Source organism: Xyrauchen texanus, chromosome 8 (genome assembly GCF_025860055.1).
Source record: "Xyrauchen texanus isolate HMW12.3.18 chromosome 8, RBS_HiC_50CHRs, whole genome shotgun sequence".
NCBI lineage: Eukaryota > Metazoa > Chordata > Actinopteri > Cypriniformes > Catostomidae > Xyrauchen > Xyrauchen texanus.
This window is the reverse complement of record NC_068283.1, coordinates 39,288,370-39,310,179: the sequence shown is the minus strand read 5'-3', so window position 1 is coordinate 39,310,179 and position 21,810 is coordinate 39,288,370. Positions and strand designations below refer to the sequence as shown.

The following is a 21,810-nucleotide window of genomic DNA, read 5'->3' as shown; positions in this document are numbered from 1 at the left end:
AGTAATTCGATTCTGCTGACGTTATTTGTCAGCCTTCCAATGACGAAGACGGGGCTCATGAATATTAAAAATAAGCCTGCGCCATAGTAGGATTCGCGCATTCGAAACTAGAATTCACACTCCTCCGGTCGGATTGGTTAAACTAGGGGTCAAAGTTAAAAAGTGGGCCGATGCACTTTAAACCACACGTCCTACTTCCTCCCTATGCTGGTGTAATATCTCTGACAGCTCAAGTCGTGATATGTTGTCCAGGTCATTGCTAGCGAGTGCGTGCACTCTCGGTGTCCTCGGAGCTGTCTCGCAGAAATTCGGTATGTTCACATAAATATCTTTATTCTTGCATGCGGCACAATGGCTTATTTATCGAAGTGAAACCATCAGCCAATGCTGTCACACCACCTGGTTTTGATCTGCTAGAAGAGTTGTTAGAAACCAGAGAAAACTGTCGTTTATGCGACCAGAGCTGTTGACACACGTCATCGAGTATGGCATGTTGAATGCATTTAATGCATGTAACCGTGATCATATGACATAATAATAGGCGTGAACGCAACACTTGAAATGTCGTGCATTATAACATACCATTGTTTAATGGGTGGTGCAATAAAAAGTTACAAAACCATGTATCAAATGTTCCTTAATACACAATTGTAATTTCATAATGACGTCAAATTCTTTCGTTTGGTGCATTGTAATGCAATTATACCAGGCTTTAATATGTTACAATATCAATATTGCATTAGAAGCAACGATCAGAGCATTCGACATAGTCACAGATGATCCTAACATATATGGTAAACATTCAGAAAACAATACAGAAGATAAGTGTTATCTTGTTCACTTGTGACATCTAAAAACACACAGTTTCACCCTATACAGAAATATGATTTATTATGGCCATAGATGCAAATATAATGCACATTTTTGAGCATATACACTATGTACATATTCAAATTCCAATATGATTTAGGAAAATATATGTTATATATTTGAAAGTGGCCAACTTTGTAGTATTTAAAATAATAATAATAATAATAATATATATGTATATGTACAGGTATGTCACTTTTTATATCAGTGACCATACTTGAACAAACATAATACATGTGTTCTGTATGCTGATGTTTCCAAAATAAATAATCTTAATGATCACGTTGCTACTAAAACATCTTTTATCTGCAAGCGAAATTAACCCTTACACAAATCTATGATAGGAACTATAGTTTCCATTAAAATACTGTAGTTACTACTGTTAATGTGATTACTGTAAAATCATAATACATCAAAATGGGATTTCCTCACATTGTGTACAAAATTTCAGAATATGTCTGTAATTTTAATTTCTCTTAAATACGTAGTGCTGGCTAATACCAAGTTATCACACCCTGCTGGAAAATCCAAATCATACCAGTTTTGGAACATAACCAGCTTAACCAGGTCACCATTAGCTTAGCCAAGGTGCTAGTCAAGCTGATCAACCAAATAAACCAGGTTTATCCCAGCTCTGACCAGCTAATAATAATAAAAAAAAGACCAGCTTGAGTTTTCCTGCTGGGCAGTTTTATTATAGTGACTACACTCAAAAAAAATAAATAAATAAATATATATATATATATATATATATATATATATAATAAATATATATATATATATATATATATATAATAAATATATGTATATATATATATATATATATATATAAATATATGTATATATATATATATATATATATATAATAATAATATATAAATATATATATATATATATATAAAAATAAGTGTATATATATAAATATATATATATATATATATATATATATATATATATATATATATATATATATATATAATAAAAAAAATATATAATTATTATTATTATTATTATTGCTGCTTGTACAATTAACTAAAATAAAATGAGCCAAAGCAACCCAATCCTACAACATTTTTTCTCAACTTGATTTCATTGTGTTAATATCCATTTAAATGTAAGTTTACTTGATCTATTTGAGTTGGGACTGCATGAATAGGACAAGTAGATGTCGCACATGAAAGCGATTGCTTGCTTCTTTGACCAAATGCTGTGCTAACCACAACATAGTTACTAAACTACGTTCTGTAGTGCTTCCAACCAGCATGTATTTAGCATGCTAACATTCACTTTCACTAGTTAGAACATAAAGAAATAAAACAGATGAATTATTGGATAAATGACAAGCTATTATTTAATGTACATATTGCTAATCTAGTTAGGGGGGGCTCAAAGTAAAGATCGGCTTTTATTTTAGAAATAAATCTTGCTTTAATTTTAATGCCAAGAAACAACTTGCGGAAGTTACGTTTCTGCCTGTGATTGATTTTGGTGATATATTGTATATGCATGCAGCCGCCTCAATGTTACAAAGCCTTGATTCAGTGCATCATGCATCTCTGCATTTCATTACATGCCCAATTCCCAATGCACTCCAAGTCCTCGTGGTGGCGTAGTGACTCGCCTCAATCCGGGTGGTGGAGGACGAATCTCAGTTGCCTCCACGTCTGAGACCGTCAATCCTCGCATCTTATCACGTGGCTTATTGAGCACATTACCGCGGAGACGTAGTGCATGTGGAGGCTTGACACTATTCTCCGTGGCATCCACGCACAACTCACCACACGCCCCACCGAGAGCGAGAACCACATTATAGCGACCACGAGGAGGTTACCCCATTTGACTCTACCCTCCCTAGCAACCGGGCCAATTTGGTTGCTTAGGAGACCTGGCTGGAGTCTCTCAGCACACCCTGGATTCAAACTCGTGACTCCAGGTGTGGTAGTCAGCGACAATACTCACTGAGCTACCCAGACCCCCTCACCACTGTATTCTTTATGATTTAGTGGGGTGGACATCATTGACCAATCGCAGACAACAGCATTTGTATATTTTTATCTATAAAGCTATACTAGATAAACTTCCAGCCTACCTCTGTTACCTTCTCTGTCTCCGCATTGGTAATTATCAACTGCGCTCTTCCAAGGGGTTTCTTTATAATGCACCACGGGTTGTGACAGATCTGGGGAAAACTGCATTTTCCCACTATGCTCCATGAACATGGAATAATCACCAGAAAGATCCCAAATGAAACGTATTTATATCCATTAATGCCATCATAAACAATACAATGGAAGCTGTTTGCCATAATACATATTTATCTTAATTTATAAAGCTAGAACATTAACTAAGCATGATACTGATCTGTTTTTCAAGTTCCTACAGCCTTCTTTCACTCCGCTCTTAGGAAATCATCTCTGGTGGAACAGTCCGACATGAAGGTAGAACTGCTGCCTGCCCTCACCGACAATTACATGTACCTTCTCATTGATGAGGACACGAAGGAAGCTGCTATTGTTGATCCGGTAGAGCCACAGAAAGTAAGAATGCTTAAATGTGTGTACTGCACATTACATACTGCACCCAATAGACTCATCTCTGGCTTTTGTCTCAGGTTGTAGATGCGGCCAAAAAGCATGGCGTGAAACTCAAAACCGTCCTAACAACTCATCATCACTGGTGAGTCAGGCCTGGAATAAACTAGATGCACTTGTTAAATGCAACAAATTAGGAAACCAGTAGGAAAGTTGATGTAAATGGTTCTAAATCACTTGCAGGGATCATGCTGGAGGTAATGAGAAGTTAGTGAAGTTAATGCCAGGACTTACTGTGTATGGAGGAGATGACAGAGTTGGGGCGTTAACTCAGAAAGTTACACACTGCAACACTTTCAAGGTGAGCCTGATTTCTGACTGTATTAAAGGGACAGTTCACCCAAAAGTGAATATCCTCTCATCATTTACTCACCCTCACGCCATCCCAGATGTGTATGTATTTCTTTCATCTGCAGAACACAAATGAAGATTTTAAGAAGAATATCTCCGCTCTGTAGGTCCGAATATCATATAAAGGCAGCATCCATACGGCGCCAGTGGTTTAATACATGTGTTTTGAAGCGTCCAGTAGGTGGCGATATGCACGGAGAATGCAAATCTCCAAAAAACAACGGAAGAAGAATGTGAAGGTGAAGATTTATAGTAAAAAATGACTTAAATATTGATCTGTTTCTCACCAACAACTATCATATCACTTCTGAAGACATGGATTAAACCACTGGAGTCTATGGGGTACTTTTATGCTGCCTTTATGTGCTTTTTGGCGCTTCAAAGTTTTGGTCACCATCGTATGGACCAAGTGTGCCGCACAAGCCCTCAAAAGTGAAGCCAAAACGTCTCGATCGCCCCGGTGACTGGTCCTAGTATAGGTCATAAACCCCGCCTCCCCATGTTATTCAATGGGACGTGAGACCAAATAAACAATTAAATTACACTTCACATATCTTTTTTCCAAAGATAGTTTCTGTCATTTACTGTCGTTTCTATCACGTTGATGTAATTTCAAGTGTTTGTTTTCAAAATAAGTTTGTTTTTAGTTAGTTATAAAAACGCTGCTGTGACATCATGATTGACAGCTGTGATTGACAGGTTCTCTGAGCGAAGTAGTCACTGAAGCACCAACTGACTTTTTTTCGGGATCGTTGGAGGACTGAGGAGATTGGAGCTTTAAATTTAATATCAAAATTTCTATAATTAATTATTTCACACAGTCAAAAGTGCAGGGGCGTGTGCTTGCGATTGATTCAGCGAGAGTGAGGGCGGGGCCTTGATTTCGCGGCTTTACTCCCTGCTCACTACTGCGCAGGTCTGGTCCCGAAATCGCAACTGCACAGACTCAAGTCCCAAGATGTCAGCGCCATATCGGGACACTGGCGGCTTCAGTTCTCACCAATGGAAAAGAGCGAAGGGGCGTCGTCCATCTTTTTTTACAGTCTATGGTATGGACATACAGAGCTGAGATATTCTTCTAAAAATCTTAATTTGTGTTCTGCAGAAGAAAGTCAGTTATACACATCTGGGATGGCATGAGGGTGATTAAATGATGGGTACAGAGGATATACAGTTTTAGGTGAACTATCCCTTTAAAGAATGTTGTTTGATGGTCTTCAATCCAGAACATGTTCAGGAGGCCCGTTTCAGATCATAGGATTTGTCAAATTGATTAAACCGTGATCTTATATTCTTGATCATCTCAGGTGGGCTCACTGAATGTTAAGTGCCTGTTTACGCCATGTCACACCACCGGTCACATCTGCTACTTTGTTACGAATGAAAACCGCACCGAACCGCCAGCTTTGTTCACAGGTAGAACATGCAATAATTGTATTAATTTGTATTTATTTTAATGCCACAACCTCAGATAAGACTTCAATAAGAAGTAAGAGAGCTTATATTGCTTGATATGACCGCATTTGTACATATTTTGAAGAAAATGTGAGTAGTGCACCACTTATGATCTCTGTTTCCTGTTATGTTCACATTATACATTTTGTGCGCAGGGGACACTCTGTTTGTGGCCGGCTGTGGAAAGTTCTTCGAGGGAACCGCTGAAGAGATGTACAAAGCCCTGATAGAGGTTTTAGGCCGTCTTCCTCCAGAAACGGTAAGGATTTCATCACCTAAACTGAAAGCTTCTCTACTTTGTTACACCAGGGTCAGAAATGTAAGTGGGCTCGGGGCAAAAATACATTTGCATTTGTGCATTTGGGACGCTTTTATCCAAAGCGACTTACAGAGCCCTTATTACAGGGACAATCCCCCCGGAGCAACCTGGAGTTAAGTGCCTTGCTCAAGGACACAATGGTGGTGGCTGTGGGGCTCGAACCAGCAACCTTCTGATTACCAGTTATGTGCTTTAGCCCACTACGCCACCACCACTCATTGCCCTTCAATGCTCTGTAATGAATTGTATTTGTCATCTTACATATTTCTTCATATTCTGTGCTATATTAATACATTGAAGCATTTGGCATATAAAGATGGCACACATATGATTAGAAAACATACACCCTCATTAGGGTAAAAAGAAATACCCTTGAAAATCAAGTCGAGCAGGCCCTTAATGTTACACTATCAACAGTGTCATAAACACTGTTTTTGTTCTATAAAATGTTAATGACTATTTAACAATGCCACTATAAGTACTTAAAAGTATATCTAAACTCTCACCATTCTGTTTTGTTTGTTTGTTTCAGCGTGTGTACTGTGGTCACGAGTACACCATCAACAATCTGAAATTTGCACGTCACGTTGAGCCAAATAATGAGGCCATTCGAAAAAAATTAGTATGGGCCAAGGTATTTAAGTCTCTTCTTTGACCATTATTTTCTTTACAGATATTTCCATTCCAAAGTGTACAAAAGAATAACCTTTATTTTATACGGATAGGAGAAATATGACAACGGAGAGCCGACCATTCCTTCCACGGTGGCAGATGAGTTCACGTTTAACCCGTTCATGAGAGTGAGGTAGAGCATGTGCAATTATTCCTAACATTGCATTACCAGCTCGCACTGCCTGTCGGGGCATTTTACATCTTGACAGCGGAGTAATACAAACTTTGATTGAACTTGGAATTATGCTTTTGGGCAATAAGGAAGTGGAGTTAATGGTTAGCGACGTTGTTTTTCCCCCAATTTGGCATGCCCAATTTCCAATAAGTCCTCGTGGTGGCGTAGTGACTCGCCTCAATCTGGGTGGCGGAGGACGAATCTCAGTTGCCTCCGCATCTGAGACCGTTAATCCGCGCATCTTATCACGTGGCTTGTTGAGCACGTTACCGTGGAGACGTACCGCATATGGAGCCTTCACGCTATACTCTGCGGCATCCACGCACAACTCGCCACATGTCCCACTAAGAGCGAGAACCACATTATAGCGACCACGAGGAGGTTACCACATTTGACTCTACCCTCCCTAGCAACTGGTACAATTTGGTTGCTTAGGAGACCTGGCTGGAGTCACTCAGCACACCATAAATTCGAACTTGTGACTCCAGGTGTGATAGTTAGTGTCAATACTTGCTGATCTACCCAGACCCCCAGAAATGTTATTTTTTTTTTATATATATAAACTTGTATTGGCTTGAACTAGAACAAAGATTGCTTCCAAATCAATTTTGATTACTTTCGCATTTCCTTGTATTTGCAAAAACTGATATTTTTTTAAAACAAAAACACATAAAAATAAAATATATATATATTTTTTTTTATTAAAACAATAAAGCATTGATTGTTTTAAAAAATAAATTTTTATGTCTTTCAAATTTCCTTGTTTAAGGTTCCATTTGATAACATTAAAGCATTAAGTACCACGAAATATCAATTGTCAATAGTGTTTTTTTTTTTACAGCATTTATAAATTTTTTTAATGTTAGTTTACACAAATACAATTGTTAACCAAGATTACTAAATGTTATTGTTCATGTTAACTACCGTAGTTAATTTATATTAACAAATGGAACGTTATTGTAAAGTTTTACCTTGAAATGCTAAGACTACAAAAACACATATATAAAAATATCTATTTTTAAAAATAATAAAGCAATGATTGTTTTGGAATAAATATAGATTTCTTTCTCAATTCCTTGTTTTGCGCTTCAGGGAGAAGTCGGTACAGGAGCACGCCGGGACCAGAGACCCGATTGAGACCATGAGGCGCATCCGTAAGGAAAAAGACAGCTTTAGAGTTCCGAAGGATTGAGCTCATGTCATTTCAGGCTCGTCTTTACATTAACTATCTCCACTACGATTATCACTACTCGACATTTCACTTACAATAGCAGAAGTTCATGCAGACACAAGACACATGGGAACTCTAGCTGCAGTTATGTGCTATTTTTCTAAAGCAAAAGCAAATTTACTGACCTGTATATCTTCATTCATTTTTTCTAAAGTCAACTAATGGTCTAAAATGAGCAATACACAGGAGTGTTTACCTGTACAATGTATGTAAATGATTGTTGCAAGCAATACATGTAATCAAAATCTTTTTAGAATGTTTTGAGTGTTCTAAAAGAAGTTCCGCTGCACTAGCTCTGTGTTCTAGGCGACAGTTGATTTATGTAGGTTCTAATTTCCAGGCCATGTTTGAGCCAACATTAGATTGTTATATTATAGTTCCATTTTAAAAAGGTTTGTCTTAATGTGCAATGTTTTATTTTGTAAATCAAAAAGAAATATTTTATATGATGAGATGTCATGGGGTTTTATGAACAACTGTCAATAAGAGGGTGTTGCTACAAAATAATATGATGTATTATCAAATCCATCTCAAGATTGTTTGTGATTGAATTGCTTTATTTTCATTGTCTCCGGTTGATTTAGAATGTCGACCGTTTTTTTGAACACTGCAAATACTCGTTTCAGCTTTTTCGTCTAGTTTTGTTTTGGCTCGTCCTGTTTGTTGTTTCAGCTGATCTGGCACTTTCCGTCATCAAAAGAGATGATCTAGTTGTGTTCAAACTAAATTAAAGTCTTAAATGTAAAAGTGACTGCGGTTTGCTTTTGTTTTGAATATTATTAACATTTTAAATGTATTACCTGTTTATATATAATATAAATAATGCATATCATATATATATATATATATTTGCAATATTCTAACTGAAAACGATGCAAACATTAAAACTATTTTTAAGGGTTGATGTGTGTGGCTGGATTGTGTAACTGTGGCCTCTAAAAACTACAGTATCTGTACAGTATATATCAATATATTTAAGATATACATAAAATCAGGCATTTTATAATTAAAAATATAAAAATATGATAACAGAAAATACATAAAAGTACATGACATTTGTTTTAGTAAAATAAATGTAGTTTAATTTCTCATTAAATATTATATACATGGAATGATTACAAACATGGCAACACGTAATTATAATATTATCATAAATACTGCAGTGGTGGCTCAGCGGTTGAGGCTCTGGGTTACTGACCAGAAGATTGGGGGGTTCAAGCCCCAGTACCGCCAAGATGCCCCTGTTGGACCCTTGAGCACGGCCCTCGACCCTATCGGCTCCAGGGGCGCAGTATCATGGCTGACCCTGCACTCACAAACACATTTCACTGTATATATCCAAAAATGGATGTGTAATGTGTGACCAAAATAAAGGCTTCTATTCTATTCTACAATAGATTCCTGTAAGATCAATGAAGACAAGGGGAAGAAATTATACATGAAAAAAATTCAGGGTAATGGTTTGTCTTTTCAAGTATGGCTGAAGAATTCACAAAAGAAAGAAAAGTGTTTCTCAACCGGACATTTTCAGCATTGCTTTCCATTGTATGAAAGTGAATGGTGACTGAGGCTAACCTTCTGCCTAACATTTCCTTTCCATTCCATAGAAGGAAGTTAAATGGGGTTTGAACAACAAAATGGTGAGCAAAATCATTTTTGAGTCTAAACAAACAGCACAAAACATAATCAGTGTCTCGGCACATCTCGGCTTTTCACCACTTTATACTGAGCCCATTGGTGTTTTTTTGTACTGCGTGGTACTGTGTGTGAAGCAACTGTCTTGCTTTCTCCTCTCCAAAACTCTCGAACCAGCTGTGGTAAAGTTCAGCCACTTGTGTGTCCTCCTCAGGTGTCGAGGTGCGTTCAGCGCGGTATAACTCTTCTACCTGCTGAAGCAACTCCTTACTGGACTGATCTGAAGACGGCTTGAGCTGCCCTCCACCATTAAGGCATCCTAAAATGTACATAAGAAAGAATGACTGAATCGGATCAAGATATTTAAGCCACTGACCCACTAAATAAACACTATCCAAATTTTGGAATAGACATCCAAAATAACTGGATGAATAGATTATTCAAACACTGAACGCATGGTCCTACCATTATTTTTGTGGTGTGTTATTATTGCTCATACTTAGGGCTACGGGTTTGTTTAAATCTCTATCCATAAGCCTTAGCTAACTTGTGCTTCGAGGTGAAGTGTGCTAAGCAATCAATGGCAAACATTGCATGGGCAACTCCCAGTCATTTACTTCAGAAACTCTAAACCTTTTGTTAAAATAATGTTTCCTTAAAGGGATAGTTCACCCAACTATGAACATTCTCTCATCATTTACTCACCCTCATGCCATCCCAGAGGTGTATGACTTTCTTCTGCAGAAAGATTTTTAGAAGAATATCTAATGCAAGTGAATGGTGACCAAAACTTTGAAGCTCCAAAAAGCAAATAAAAGGCAGCATAAAAGTAACCCATAGCTCAGTGAGTAAAAGACGTTGACTACCACCACTGGAGTTGCAAGTTTGAATCCAGGGCGTGCTGAGAGACTCCAGTCAGGTCTCCTAAGCAACCAAATTGGCCCGGTTGTTAGGGAGGGAAGAGTCACATGGGGTAACCTCCACGTGGTCGCTATAATGTGGTACTCGCTCTCGATGGGGCATGTAGCGAGTTGTGCGTGGATGCCGTGGAGTATAGCGTGAGCCTCCACATGTGCTATTTTTCCGCGGTAATGCGCTCAACATGCCACGTGATAGATGCGCGGATTGACGGTCTGACCGTGCGTTCAAACCAGAGGCAGAGAGTGAAAATTCGCTCTGGCTGCCCTGCCAACAACGCTATGGAAGATTCGTGGACGCTCTGACGTAGTTGAAATAGGCGGCAATGTTCGTTCAGAATGCTTGGTTTTGTGAACTATATTTAAAGGGGCCGCAAAACATCCAGACACGTCGACCGGTATCTTTTTTGCTGACATATCACAAGTAGCGTATATCATGGAGTCTTTTAATATGTTATTATATAATATTATATAAACCATAATTTCAGCTTCATCAACTCACCCCATGCATCGTTTTTTGAAAAAAAAATGATATCCCTTTAAGCAAACAGGGACAGATCAAATATTACAGTAAAACCCGCCACGGCAATAATCAGTTTCTCCTCCATTTAGTCTTCGGAGCACTTCTATACTCCAATAGGTTACCGCTGAACCGCGTCAAAGCTCATTACCATAATGTTGCCCGCACTTAAACTTTCCTCTGACGCCCACACCGCCCAAGAGAGATGCTGGCTGCCATAGAAAATTAATGACTTCCGGTCGATTTGACGCTCTCGACGCCTCTAGTCTGAACGCACCAGACGCCGAGGCAACGGAGATTCGTCCTACGCCACCTGGATTGAGGCGAGTCACTACACCACCATGAGGACTTGGAGCACATTGGGAATTGGGTATTCCAAAGTGGGGAGAAAAAAGGTTAATTGCCAAACATAAAAGAAGATGGATGTGAAAGTAAAAGTGGAGATTGATAGTTAAAAAAAAAATAAATAAATAAAAAAATATATATATATATATATATATATATATATTGATCTGATCTCACTCATACCTATTATGTTGCTTCTGAAGGCATGGATTAAACCACTGGAATCTTATGGATTACTTTTATATTTCCATTATGTGTTTTGTGGAGCTACTAAAAGGTCTGATCACCATTCACTTGCATTGGATGGACCTACAGAGCTGAGATATTCTTCTAAAAATCTTCACTTGTGTTCTGCTGAAGAAAGAAAGTCATTCACATCTGGGATGAAATGAGGGTGAGTAAATGATGGGAGAATTTTCATTTCTGGGTGACTATCCCTTTAAGATCTTTGCAGCTTTTCATTCCTTCTCACCTGATGGACATGCCATCACTTCTACAAAGTGATATGGGGATTTCCCTCTTTTCAGCTTCTGCACCAGATTCTGAATGTTCCGGAAGCCATAGACAGCAGCAAACCGCAACAGAACCGTACCGTCCTTCTCTAGAGTCACTTCCTGGAAGTCCTTATTTCTGTTGGACACAACAGAAAAATTTACAAATACAAGCTAAGGATGACAAGGACATGCTAAATACAATCATTTAAAATAATCAATTGCCCCAATCATATTCCCTTGAAAATTACTGTAGTGCTACAATGTTACAATGATGGTATCAGGTGATACACCATAATGTATACCACAGATATTATTACCCTTTTCGTATTTAAGTATTAGTATTTAAATGGTACTCCAAGGTACTTCAAAGAATACAGTGGTATTACTATGACACATGCATATTACAACAATGGTACAGAACTTTTGTAAGTGTTATAAATTCCAAAATATGTCTAAAACCTCAAAATGACAAATGACTTTGTAACTTGATCTTAATTGGTCAATTCAGACTTACTTTATTGTCTTGTATGCGAGTTCCTCTATTTCAACCCCGAAGAGTTGTTTGGCGGCATGTTTGTAGATGTGATGAAGATACCCTCCCGATCCACTTCCTTCATGACTCAGCAACTCCTCTCCACATGTTTTACTGAACCTAAAGCATCACACATACAAACCAACAAATACCCATGTCTTCCCATTACTATTTTCTTCCTTAACTGGGTCGTATATCATAAATCTTCCACTTATAACGGTCACAAATATTTCAGCTTTTCCTGACCATGTAACACATCCTCTCTGACCTTTGAAAGAAACTGAATAAGTTCTTCTGGTGTTTAGAACTATTTCGCCTGTGATGTCACAATGTCCAGAAAAGATTGTTTGTTGCAACTAGACTGGGAGGTGGTTTTGTGTGCTGAGTCATCAAGCTATTTTATCCTCTAAAGTAGGGCTGTAAATTGCTAATTTGTTTTAATTAAATTATTCACAGGACTTATTAATTAATTGAATTAATCATAAATAATTGCATATATCATTATTTGCTGAGAAAGGCCCCCCAAATAAACATAATAATAAAAAATGCATAACTGCATTATTATAAATATACTATGAAATTCAGTATGAAATAAATTGTGGCAGATGATTAAAGCATTGATTAGACGATACAAAAAGTGGCTTAAGAATACAATATATTGTTTGTTTTATTCTCATATCACTGAACAAGCCTACAGTGGTTAGCAATCCGTTTTGCAGCGAGTTTCCCAAATTGTTCTGCTCTCACAGTACACGTTTTTGCGCTCCGTCTTCGCTATTATTAATGGTTGCTCTATGTAACATGCCTGCCTAAGATGGATGCATTTGGACCGTCTCACTGGTATTCAGTGTCATAAATGGCAAATGTTTTAGAATGAGCTGTCAAGTTCAAATTAGAGGTCATTGTGCAGTTTGTTTAGGCACTTAAAAACAGAAATACTTTAGGCTTGAAGTGGTCGTATGGTAGGAAAATCCATACTTTTATTACAGGATTTACATACGCGTCATGGGGCATAATTCATTGTGTTAATTTTTTTAACACGTTGTTTTTTTATATAATTCATCACACTAAATGAATGCATTAAATCGACAGCCCTTCTCTAAAGATAAAGGAACATTTGATTCCTCATCATATAGTGGCAGCTGGGTTTCACTGTCAAAACTGTTGTAACATTAAAAACTCACATTGTGTCTAGAGGTGCCGGTTCCACATCCCTCAAAGACACGTTCTCCTCTTCCAACATCTTCAGAACTTCACCTGTGAACCAACCACACCGATGAGGGGCCGAGCTTCATTCTTGAAGCCAAAAACAGTTTCACAGAGTTCATATATTTAAAGGGATAGTTCACCCAAAAATGAAAATTCTCTCATCATTTACTTACAGAACACAAATGAAGATTTCTAGAAGAATATCTCAGCTCTGTTGGTCCATACAATGCAAGTGAATGGTGATCAGACATTTGTAGCGACAAAAATCACATTAAGGGAACATAAAAGTAACCCCAAAGCGTACATAGTGGTTAAATCCGTATCTTCAGAAGCAATAAAATAAGTGTGGGTGAGGAACAGATTATACAAAAATAAAAAAAAATTGTGAAACTGAAAGTGAAGATTAAGAGTAAAAAAAATTGCTTTTTCACCCACACCTATTATATTGCTTCAGAAGATATAAATATAACCACTAGAGTATTAAGGATTACTTTTATATTTCCATTATGTGATTTGTGGAGCTACTAAAAGGTCTGGTCACCATTCACTTGCATTGTATGGACCTACAGAGCTGAGATATTCTTCTAAAAATCTTAATTTATGTTCTGCTGAAGAAAGAAAGTCATACACATCTGGGATGGCATGAGGGTGAGTAAATGATGAGAGAACTTTAATTTTTGAGTGAACTGTCCCTTTAATGTTTTAAGATTCACACACCTGAAGTGATGACACAGTCTACCTCTCTGGTCTCAAACTCGCTGAGGTAAAAGTCTGGTCTCGAAGCCTCCAGTTTCTTATCATAGCAGGGCATCACAGTCACATGGTAAATCATTTGTGGAGAAACCCCCTGTGAAATCAGAGGATTAATATCCACACATACAATTTTGTAAAGATACAAAAGGAAACACTATAACCCAAAGTATTCTTCGATTAGACATGAACGCTTGGCATCGGTGTACAGGACCATGACACTGCATAAGGGGAAACACTACCTGCATGCAGCCCGATTTAGCTGGACTTACTCTGAATGCAGAAAAGAAATGGTCCAGTATCTTGTCGCAGTCATAGTGTGCATCCACCGATCAACTGTGTGGATGTGCACAATTAAATGTAGTACATTGCATTCAGAAAGTATTCAGACCCCTTAATGTTTTCACATTTTGTTATGTTGCAGCCTTATGCTAAAATGCTTTAAATTATTGGGGGGTTTTTTCCACATCAATCTACACTCCACACTCCACGACAATTAAGTGATAAAACTTTTGCACATACAGGAAAGCAAAATAGCAGCATTTTCATTATTGGTATCAGGCTTTTTGGACCAGTTTTGTAGTACCGTCTGAGTGGCGAAGTAACCCTTGACTACAGATCCCATCATCTGCTGAGGTGAGCGGGTCGTACTGATGTAAGGGATGATAAATTCACCATGAGTCTTCTCAGCATAACAAATCCACCCTGAATGAACATAAAAAGGTCATTTAACAAGAATAAAATCTCAGCAGGAACATATGTTAAGTTAATGTTGTTTAAGTTTTTGCAGATCCATATGATATATATACATACACACACACAGTACTGTGAAAAAGTACCCTAGCAGCAACAACTGCAACCAAACGCTTCAGATAACTGGAGATCAGTCTTTCACAACGCTGTGGGGGAGATTTATCTCACTCATCTGTGCAGAACTGCTTTAGTTCAGCCACATTGGAGGATTTTCGAGCATGAACTGCCCATTGAAGGTCCTGCCACAGCAACTCAATCGGGTTAAAATCAGGACTTTGACTAGGCCACTCCAAAACATTAATTTAGCTTATTTTGAGGCATTCAGAGGTGGACTTACTCATATGCTTTGGGTCATTGTCTTGCTGCATAATCCAGCTGCGCTTGAGCTTCAACTCACGGACTGATGACCGGACGTTCTCCTTTACAGAGCAGAATTCATGTTTCCCTCAAAGTCGCCCTAAAGCAGCAAAGCATCCCCACACCATCTCACTACCACCACCACGCTTGACCGTCGGTATGATGTTCTCTTTGTGGGATTCTGTGTTTGATTTATGCCAGATGTAACGGGACCCCTGTCTTCCAAACAGTTCCACTTTCGACTCATCAGTCCACAGAACATTCTCTCAAAAGGTTTGAGGATCATCAAGGTGTGTTTTGGCAAAATCCAGACAAGCCTTGATGTTCTTCTGGGTTAGCAGTGGTTTCGCATCGTGATTCTTCCATGGATGCCATTTTTGGCCAGTGTCTTTCTGATAGTGGAGTCATGAACAGCCACTTCTGGGAAGGTTCACTACTGTGCCAAGTTCTCCAATTGGAGCAATTTTTCACAGCACTGTGTGTGTGTGTGTGTGTGTGTGTGTGTGTGTGTGTGTGTGTGTGTGTGTGTGTGTGTGTGTGTTTGTGTATGACATGGAAGGTCATACAGAATGAGACAAGATTACCTGGACAGGCAGAGGCCAGCATCGGTAAGGCCTTCTTGTCCTCATCCTTCCGATTGAATCGCTCTAGAAACTCTCTCTGGCTCTCTAACAGACTGAAAGTCCGACTGAAGCCAGTGTCGAACACATGATGGACCCCTGAAAAAACAGAATAGAGATTCCATGCAAGTTATCTGACAAATCTCTTTGCAAGTTTATGACCCGTTATATCCATTCCGAACAAAAACTCTTGGTTTTTCTCTTCTCACCCAAGTTCTTCAGGAAGCTGGTGAGTCTACGGGCCACATCGCTGCTGCCAAGACCGTAATGTGCGGCGAGTGAAGCTCGTGACTGCGGCGATACAGACACCACCACCACTTTCTGCTCACTACTGATAACCTGCTGCTAAGAGACGGATGTAATTTTGCTGCAGTGATTTCAGACAGGAAATCTCCATATTATAAAGTGCAATTCACAGTGGAACATATTCAAGTACTGTTCAGCCATTCTTTATGGTAAAGTCAACCAGTTTACTTTCTTAAAGGAATATTTTACCCCAAAAAGAAAATTGTCATCATTGACTCGTCCACATGTTATCCCAGATGTGAATTACTTTCTTCTGCTGAACACAAATGAAGATTTATTTAAGAATATTTCAGCTCTGTTGGTCCATACAATGCAAGTGAATGGTGGCCAGAGATTTGAAGCTCAAAAAGCGCACATATATGTAGCATAAAACTAATCCATATGGCTCCAGTTGTTTAATCCATGTCTTCAGAAGTGATATTATAGGTGTGGCTGAGAAACAGATCAATATTTACACTACAACTTAAAAGTTTAGGGTCACTTATTAATTTACATTTATGCATTGGGGAGACACTTTTATCCGAAGAGACTTACAGTTACAGGGACAATCCCCCCCGGACCAACCTGAACCTGGTGGCTGTGGGGATCGAACCAGCAACCGTCTCATTACCAGTTTTGTGCCTTAGCCCACTACGCCACCTCCACTTCTTTATTATTTATCACATTTAAGGATAATAGTAAAGTCATCAAAACTATGGAATAACATAAATGGAACTTTGGGAATTGTGTTGTGACTAAACACAATCCAAAATAAATCAAAACTGTGTTATATTTGAGCATCTTCACAGTATTCCCCCTTTGCCTAGAATTAGCAGACATGAACTCTTGACATTTTCTCAAGCAATTTCTTGAGGATTCACTCTGGGATGCTTTTAAACAGTATTTAAGGAGTTCCCATCAATGTCGGGCACTTATTGGCGGCTTTTCTTTATTATTTGGTCCAAGTCATCAATTTCAAAAACTTTTTTGTTTTTAAATACAATTTTAATTGTATAATGAAATAAATTAATATGGTGGCACAATTATATTTTTGTCTACTAAACTAATTTCAAACATCGAATCATACGCCTTAAGATCAAAAGATTTTTAAGATCATGAGAAACATTTCAGTCATGTGTTTCAAAACTTTTGAACGACAATTAAAGTCCTTTACTATAAATCTCCAGTGTCACATTTTTTTCTTCTTTTGTTTTGGCGATTCGCATTCTTCATGTATATCGCCACCTACTGGACAGGGAGGAGAACTATAGTGAAAAAAGTGCTTAAATATTGATCTGTTTCTCAGCCACACCTATCATATCACTTCAGAATAAATGGATTTAACCACTGGAGTCGTTTGGATCACTTTTATGCTGCCTTTGTGTGCTTTTTGAGCTTAAAATCTCTGGCCACCATTTACTTGCATTGTGTGGACCTACAGAGCTGAAATATTCTTAAAAAAATCTTCATTTGTGTTCAGCAGAAGAAAGTCATTCACATCTGGGATAGCATGAGGACGAGTCAATGATGAAAGAATTTTCATTTTTGGGTGAACTGTCCCTTTAAGAAAGTAAACTGGTTGACTTTGCCATAAAGAATGGCTGAACAGTACTTGAATATGTTCCACGGTGAATTGCACTTCCTAATATGGAGATTTTCTGAGGTTTTCATTTTTGGGTGAACTATCGTTTTAATACATGTTCCTGGTCTTATTGTGCATGTTACCGCAAAGAAATAAAATATGAATCAATGTAATCTTTGAAATCACCTCTTATTCAACCCTGCATATTACGGAAGTAAAATATGTTGTGCACATGGCCGTAGCCCGCTATGAAGCCACCAAGGTCTGGACCTCTGTCATGTTTTCATATTCAAAAATAAATGTTGATGCCATGTACAACTGAATAAATAAAAAAAAGCTGTTGATAACTCCTTTGAGTGTTTGCGTGCATGTATAATTTAGTTTGGACAGTTGGATGAATTCTGTAGTGTCCGCAAATACTACAAGAGCGCAGCACATTTTTCGGGGCAGAGCAGAGTAAAAGTGGGACCGGTCTCACTAATCTGATGAACCTGCACTGCGCATGCGGCATGCTGTCCCGAGGTTAACACAGTGCGAGTCACGTACAACCCATTTTAATTTGACACAGAATTCTCTGTTATAAACACATCTGATACAGGACACTTAAAGGCTCTGTGCTGAAGCTAGCTGAAACAAGTTTAAACAGCCCGTCATATTAAACCACAGTGACGAGGTAAACAGGAACACATTGTTCCATTCACAGCGGTTAATTACAGGCTTTTCATTACACAAATCCGCACCCTTATAGAAATATAATGTTACTGTAGGAACATTAACTGCAGTAGTAACTATGGTATTTTGCCAGAAATAGTGTATATATATTTGTAATAAATGTTAATATTATTAGCCTACAAAAATATGATATATTGTATATTAGGGCAATAAAAGTCACTTTTATGGAGGTTGTTTTTATTATTTCTACATGTGTTTAGGATATTGCTTTTCATTACAAATTCCATAGATTAATATATATATATATATATATATATATATATATATATATATATATATATATATATATATACATATATATATATATATATATATACACATATATATATATCACACACATGTGATTAACATGATCTTACTAATTCCATAGTTAAACTCTGTATGCACTAACAATGGGAAGTTGTCATAAAGGCAAATACAAAGCAGAATTTAACTAAAAAGCTTTAAAGCCTGGACACTCATGAATTAAGTATGAAGTTATGACTTTTTCCTCCTTTGTAAATATGTTTACTTCTAATGAACTTTAATTGAAAAATGTGAATTAAAAGGTAGCTTACACTCAGTAACTCTGTTCATGTCATCTTGGTCTCACAGTGACATCTAGTGGTGTGGATGCAGCATCATTCAAAATCAATAGTGTTCAGGTGCAGATGCCATTGTAGAAATTCACTTTTCACAATCAGCCATGATTCATTTAATCCAAGAGTGAAAGTGTCCAATAACAAGACTAAGAGTAGTATTCAGCTGATCATGTGATTCTAAAATGGCAGCCCCCATGAGGGCGCCCCTGCCCCATGTAGCATAAAACAGCTTTTATAAGGTGACTAATATGAGATGAGGACTCTAGTCATATGAGTGCTCATGATTTTATACATACTGTATGCTTCAAACTTATAATTAATTTCTTCAGGAGTAAAACTTTTTAAAATGAGAAATAATTACTGAGTGTACCTTTAAATAATTAAGAGTCTGGAAAAAAGAAAACATAGATTTAAACAGATTTAACATAGCCCTAGTTAAAGTAGTTGTTAATTAACTTTTGCTGTTTTTCTGTAGTTAATGAGTACATTTTGCATTTTCAATTTATTGTCAATATTATTGGTTTCTGTCCTTTAATTTTGATGTATAGAATGTTGCATTTGTAGGTGTCATTTGGTAAAACTCTTGACACCTCACTCATTTTCAAACCCTGGCTATGGCCCTGGTTGTGCATGCTGTTTCGTTTGAATTTAAATGCAGGTATGACGAGCAACAATGTACACTTGATGCACATAATGTACCTTGTTATGACGTAGCACACGATATAGTTCCTCATGGCTCTGTTGGGTTATAAGGACACTTTCTGCTGATGTAATGCAGCCACTGCATGCGAGGCAGTCGTTCAGAGTAATCTTTGCTTTCTCCAACTTTTGCCTTTGCCCATCCTGTGAAAGGAGCAAATATTTGATTTCATGTCTATTACAAATCACAAACATGACATACAAAAGATTGACACAGTTATATATATATATATATATATGAATGAAGAGAGAGAGAGAGAGAGAGATAGATAGATAAGACAGATATCATCAATTTAACAACAATGAAAACTAAAAGGACAACTAAAAAAAGGATAATGAATTCAGAAGTTTCTGGGTATAAATTGAACAGACACAACACAGCTCTACAATAATGACTCAAAATAAAAGTCACATGATTTCTACTCACCTGCTGGACCTGAAAATAACTGCCATCATCTTCAATTTGGATTTTGGCCACAGATCTTCCCTGTTTCTTCTCCACCTTCACTGGTTTCACACATTCCTGTCAAATGAAAATGAAATGTATTTATACTCCCAAACCCGACCCACTGGCTCAAAATTAGCTCAGAAATGCCCTCTAGCTAAGGAGCACACTAGGTTTAAAGACAGAACCAAACTCTGTCCATCTGACTTTGTAGGAATTGTCATTCCTGCTCTGACAAACAATATTAACAACTAATTGTGGAAAACACGTGACTCAATGTTAAATTCGTATGATCACGTGAACTCTGTCACCGTTTTTGTTTTGTTTCTGACACATCAAGCGAAGCTAAAGTAAATATTTGGAATGTATGCTAATGTCAATTATTTATATTATAAGACAGAAATAGACATTTAACCTGAGACGGAGTAATAAAATCATCCAGATCTGTGAGTTGCAGCACTCCGCTGAAGTGCGACGCCATTGTTACACTCTCTACCTGTTTTCTGACAAGCCCCGCCCTTTGCTATGGTTGGTACAACTGTGTGACTGACTTCTCAACTGTCTAATTGCAGACTGGCTGTTAGTAGCCCTGACCAATCACAGCAAACTTCTCAAGCGAGAGGCGGGACTTGTCGGAATATAGGCGGGAAAACAAATAACGCTGATGTAACGAGCGCAGTTCATCTTTCTTGTCAGAGGTCAAACTGTTGCAAATAAATAAACAAATAACACACACACACACACACACACACACACACACACACACACACACACCGATACAGATATACAGCCGAAGTCAGAAGTTTACGTACACCTATTAAACAATGTCTGACATTTAATCGTAGAAAACATTCCCAGTCTTAGGTCAGTTAGGATCACTACTTTATTTTAAGAATGTGAAATGTCAGAATAATAGTAGATAAAATTATTTTTTCATATTTTATTTCTTTCATAACATTCCCAGTGGGTCAGAAGTTTACATACACTTGGTTAGTAACATTGCCTTTAAATTGTTTAACTTGGGTCAAACATTTTGGGTATTCTTCCACAAGCATCTCACAATAAGTTGCTGGAATTTTGTCCCATTCCTCCAGACAGAACTGGTGTAACGGAGTCAGGTTTGTAGGCCTTTTTCAGGAATGAGGTCAGGGCTTTGTGATGGCCACTCCAATACCTTGACATTGTTGACCTTAAGCCATTTTGCCACAAATTTGGAGGTATGCTTGAGGTCATTGTCCATTTGGAAGACCCAATTGTGACTGAGCTTTAACTTCCTGGCTGATGTCTTGAGATGTTGCTTCAATATATCCACATCATTTTCCTTCGTCATGATGTCATCTATTTTGTGAAGTGCACCAGTCCCTCCGGCAGCAAAGCACCCCCACAACCTGATCCATGCTTCACGGTTGGGATGGTGTTCTTCGGCTAGTAAGCGTCACCTTTTAACCTCCTTACATAACGATGGTCATTATGGCCAAACAGTTCAATTTTTGTTTCATCAGACCAGAGGACATTTCTCCAAAAAGTAAGATCTTTGTCCCCATGTGCACTTGCAAACTGTATTCTGGATTTTTTATGGCAGTTTTGGAGCAGTGACTTCTTCCTTGCCGAGCAGCCTTTCAGGTTATGTTGATATAGGACTTGTTTTACTGTGGATATAGATACTTGTCCACCTGTTTCCTCCAGCATC

The 21,810-nt window shown here is 37.9% G+C and overlaps 2 protein-coding genes across 4 annotated transcripts; one reads left to right on the top strand and one right to left on the bottom strand.

Moving 5' to 3' along the window:
* Positions 1 to 175: 175 nt before the first annotated feature.
* Positions 176 to 8,558, top strand: LOC127647734 (hydroxyacylglutathione hydrolase, mitochondrial-like). 2 transcript variants are annotated; one of them, XM_052132175.1, is made up of 9 exons: positions 176 to 311; positions 3,275 to 3,407; positions 3,482 to 3,546; positions 3,645 to 3,762; positions 5,120 to 5,228; positions 5,423 to 5,526; positions 6,119 to 6,220; positions 6,312 to 6,391; positions 7,526 to 8,558. In XM_052132175.1, exons 2-9 carry the CDS (start codon positions 3,303 to 3,305, stop codon positions 7,623 to 7,625), a joined length of 783 nt encoding a protein of 260 aa, XP_051988135.1. In that variant the 5' UTR covers positions 176 to 311; positions 3,275 to 3,302; the 3' UTR covers positions 7,626 to 8,558. The 2 variants fall into 2 exon arrangements, with proteins under 2 accessions (XP_051988135.1, XP_051988134.1); XM_052132174.1 differs by having other exon boundaries at positions 201 to 311; positions 3,244 to 3,407.
* Positions 8,559 to 8,744: 186 nt separating this feature from the next.
* On the bottom strand, positions 8,745 to 20,638 carry LOC127648394 (cytosolic Fe-S cluster assembly factor narfl). Of its 2 annotated transcripts, none has more exons than XM_052133057.1 (11): positions 20,536 to 20,638; positions 20,103 to 20,198; positions 19,676 to 19,819; positions 16,006 to 16,141; positions 15,761 to 15,895; positions 14,653 to 14,771; positions 14,034 to 14,163; positions 13,292 to 13,364; positions 12,090 to 12,227; positions 11,554 to 11,711; positions 8,745 to 9,618 (listed from the first exon to the last, which is right to left on the bottom strand). In XM_052133057.1, the coding sequence occupies exons 1-11, from the start codon at positions 20,599 to 20,601 to the stop codon at positions 9,377 to 9,379; spliced, it is 1,437 nt and encodes a 478-aa protein (XP_051989017.1). In that variant the 5' UTR covers positions 20,602 to 20,638; the 3' UTR covers positions 8,745 to 9,376. The 2 variants fall into 2 exon arrangements, with proteins under 2 accessions (XP_051989017.1, XP_051989018.1); XM_052133058.1 differs by having other exon boundaries at positions 16,006 to 16,138.
* Between the last annotated feature and the right edge of the window lie 1,172 nt (positions 20,639 to 21,810).

What these genes read in the sequence shown, in the direction of transcription:
- LOC127647734 (XM_052132174.1), top strand. Translation starts at nt 242, where the DNA reads ATGTTGTCCAGGTCATTGCTAGCGAGTGCGTGCACTCTCGGTGTCCTC. An exon ending in ATCCGGTAGAGCCACAGAAA is followed by an intron (nt 3,408 to 3,481) that starts GTAAGAATGCTT and finishes CTTTTGTCTCAG; the next exon opens with GTTGTAGATGCGGCCAAAAA. An exon ending in GCCGTCTTCCTCCAGAAACG is followed by an intron (nt 5,527 to 6,118) that starts GTAAGGATTTCA and finishes TGTTTGTTTCAG; the next exon opens with CGTGTGTACTGTGGTCACGA.
- LOC127648394 (XM_052133057.1), bottom strand. Translation starts at nt 20,601, where the DNA reads ATGGCGTCGCACTTCAGCGGAGTGCTGCAACTCACAGATCTGGATGAT. An exon ending in ATTTTATTACTCCGTCTCAG is followed by an intron (nt 20,199 to 20,535) that starts GTTAAATGTCTA and finishes TTCATTTGACAG; the next exon opens with GAATGTGTGAAACCAGTGAA. An exon ending in AGACTGTGTCATCACTTCAG is followed by an intron (nt 13,365 to 14,033) that starts GTGTGTGAATCT and finishes GTTGGTTCACAG; the next exon opens with GTGAAGTTCTGAAGATGTTG.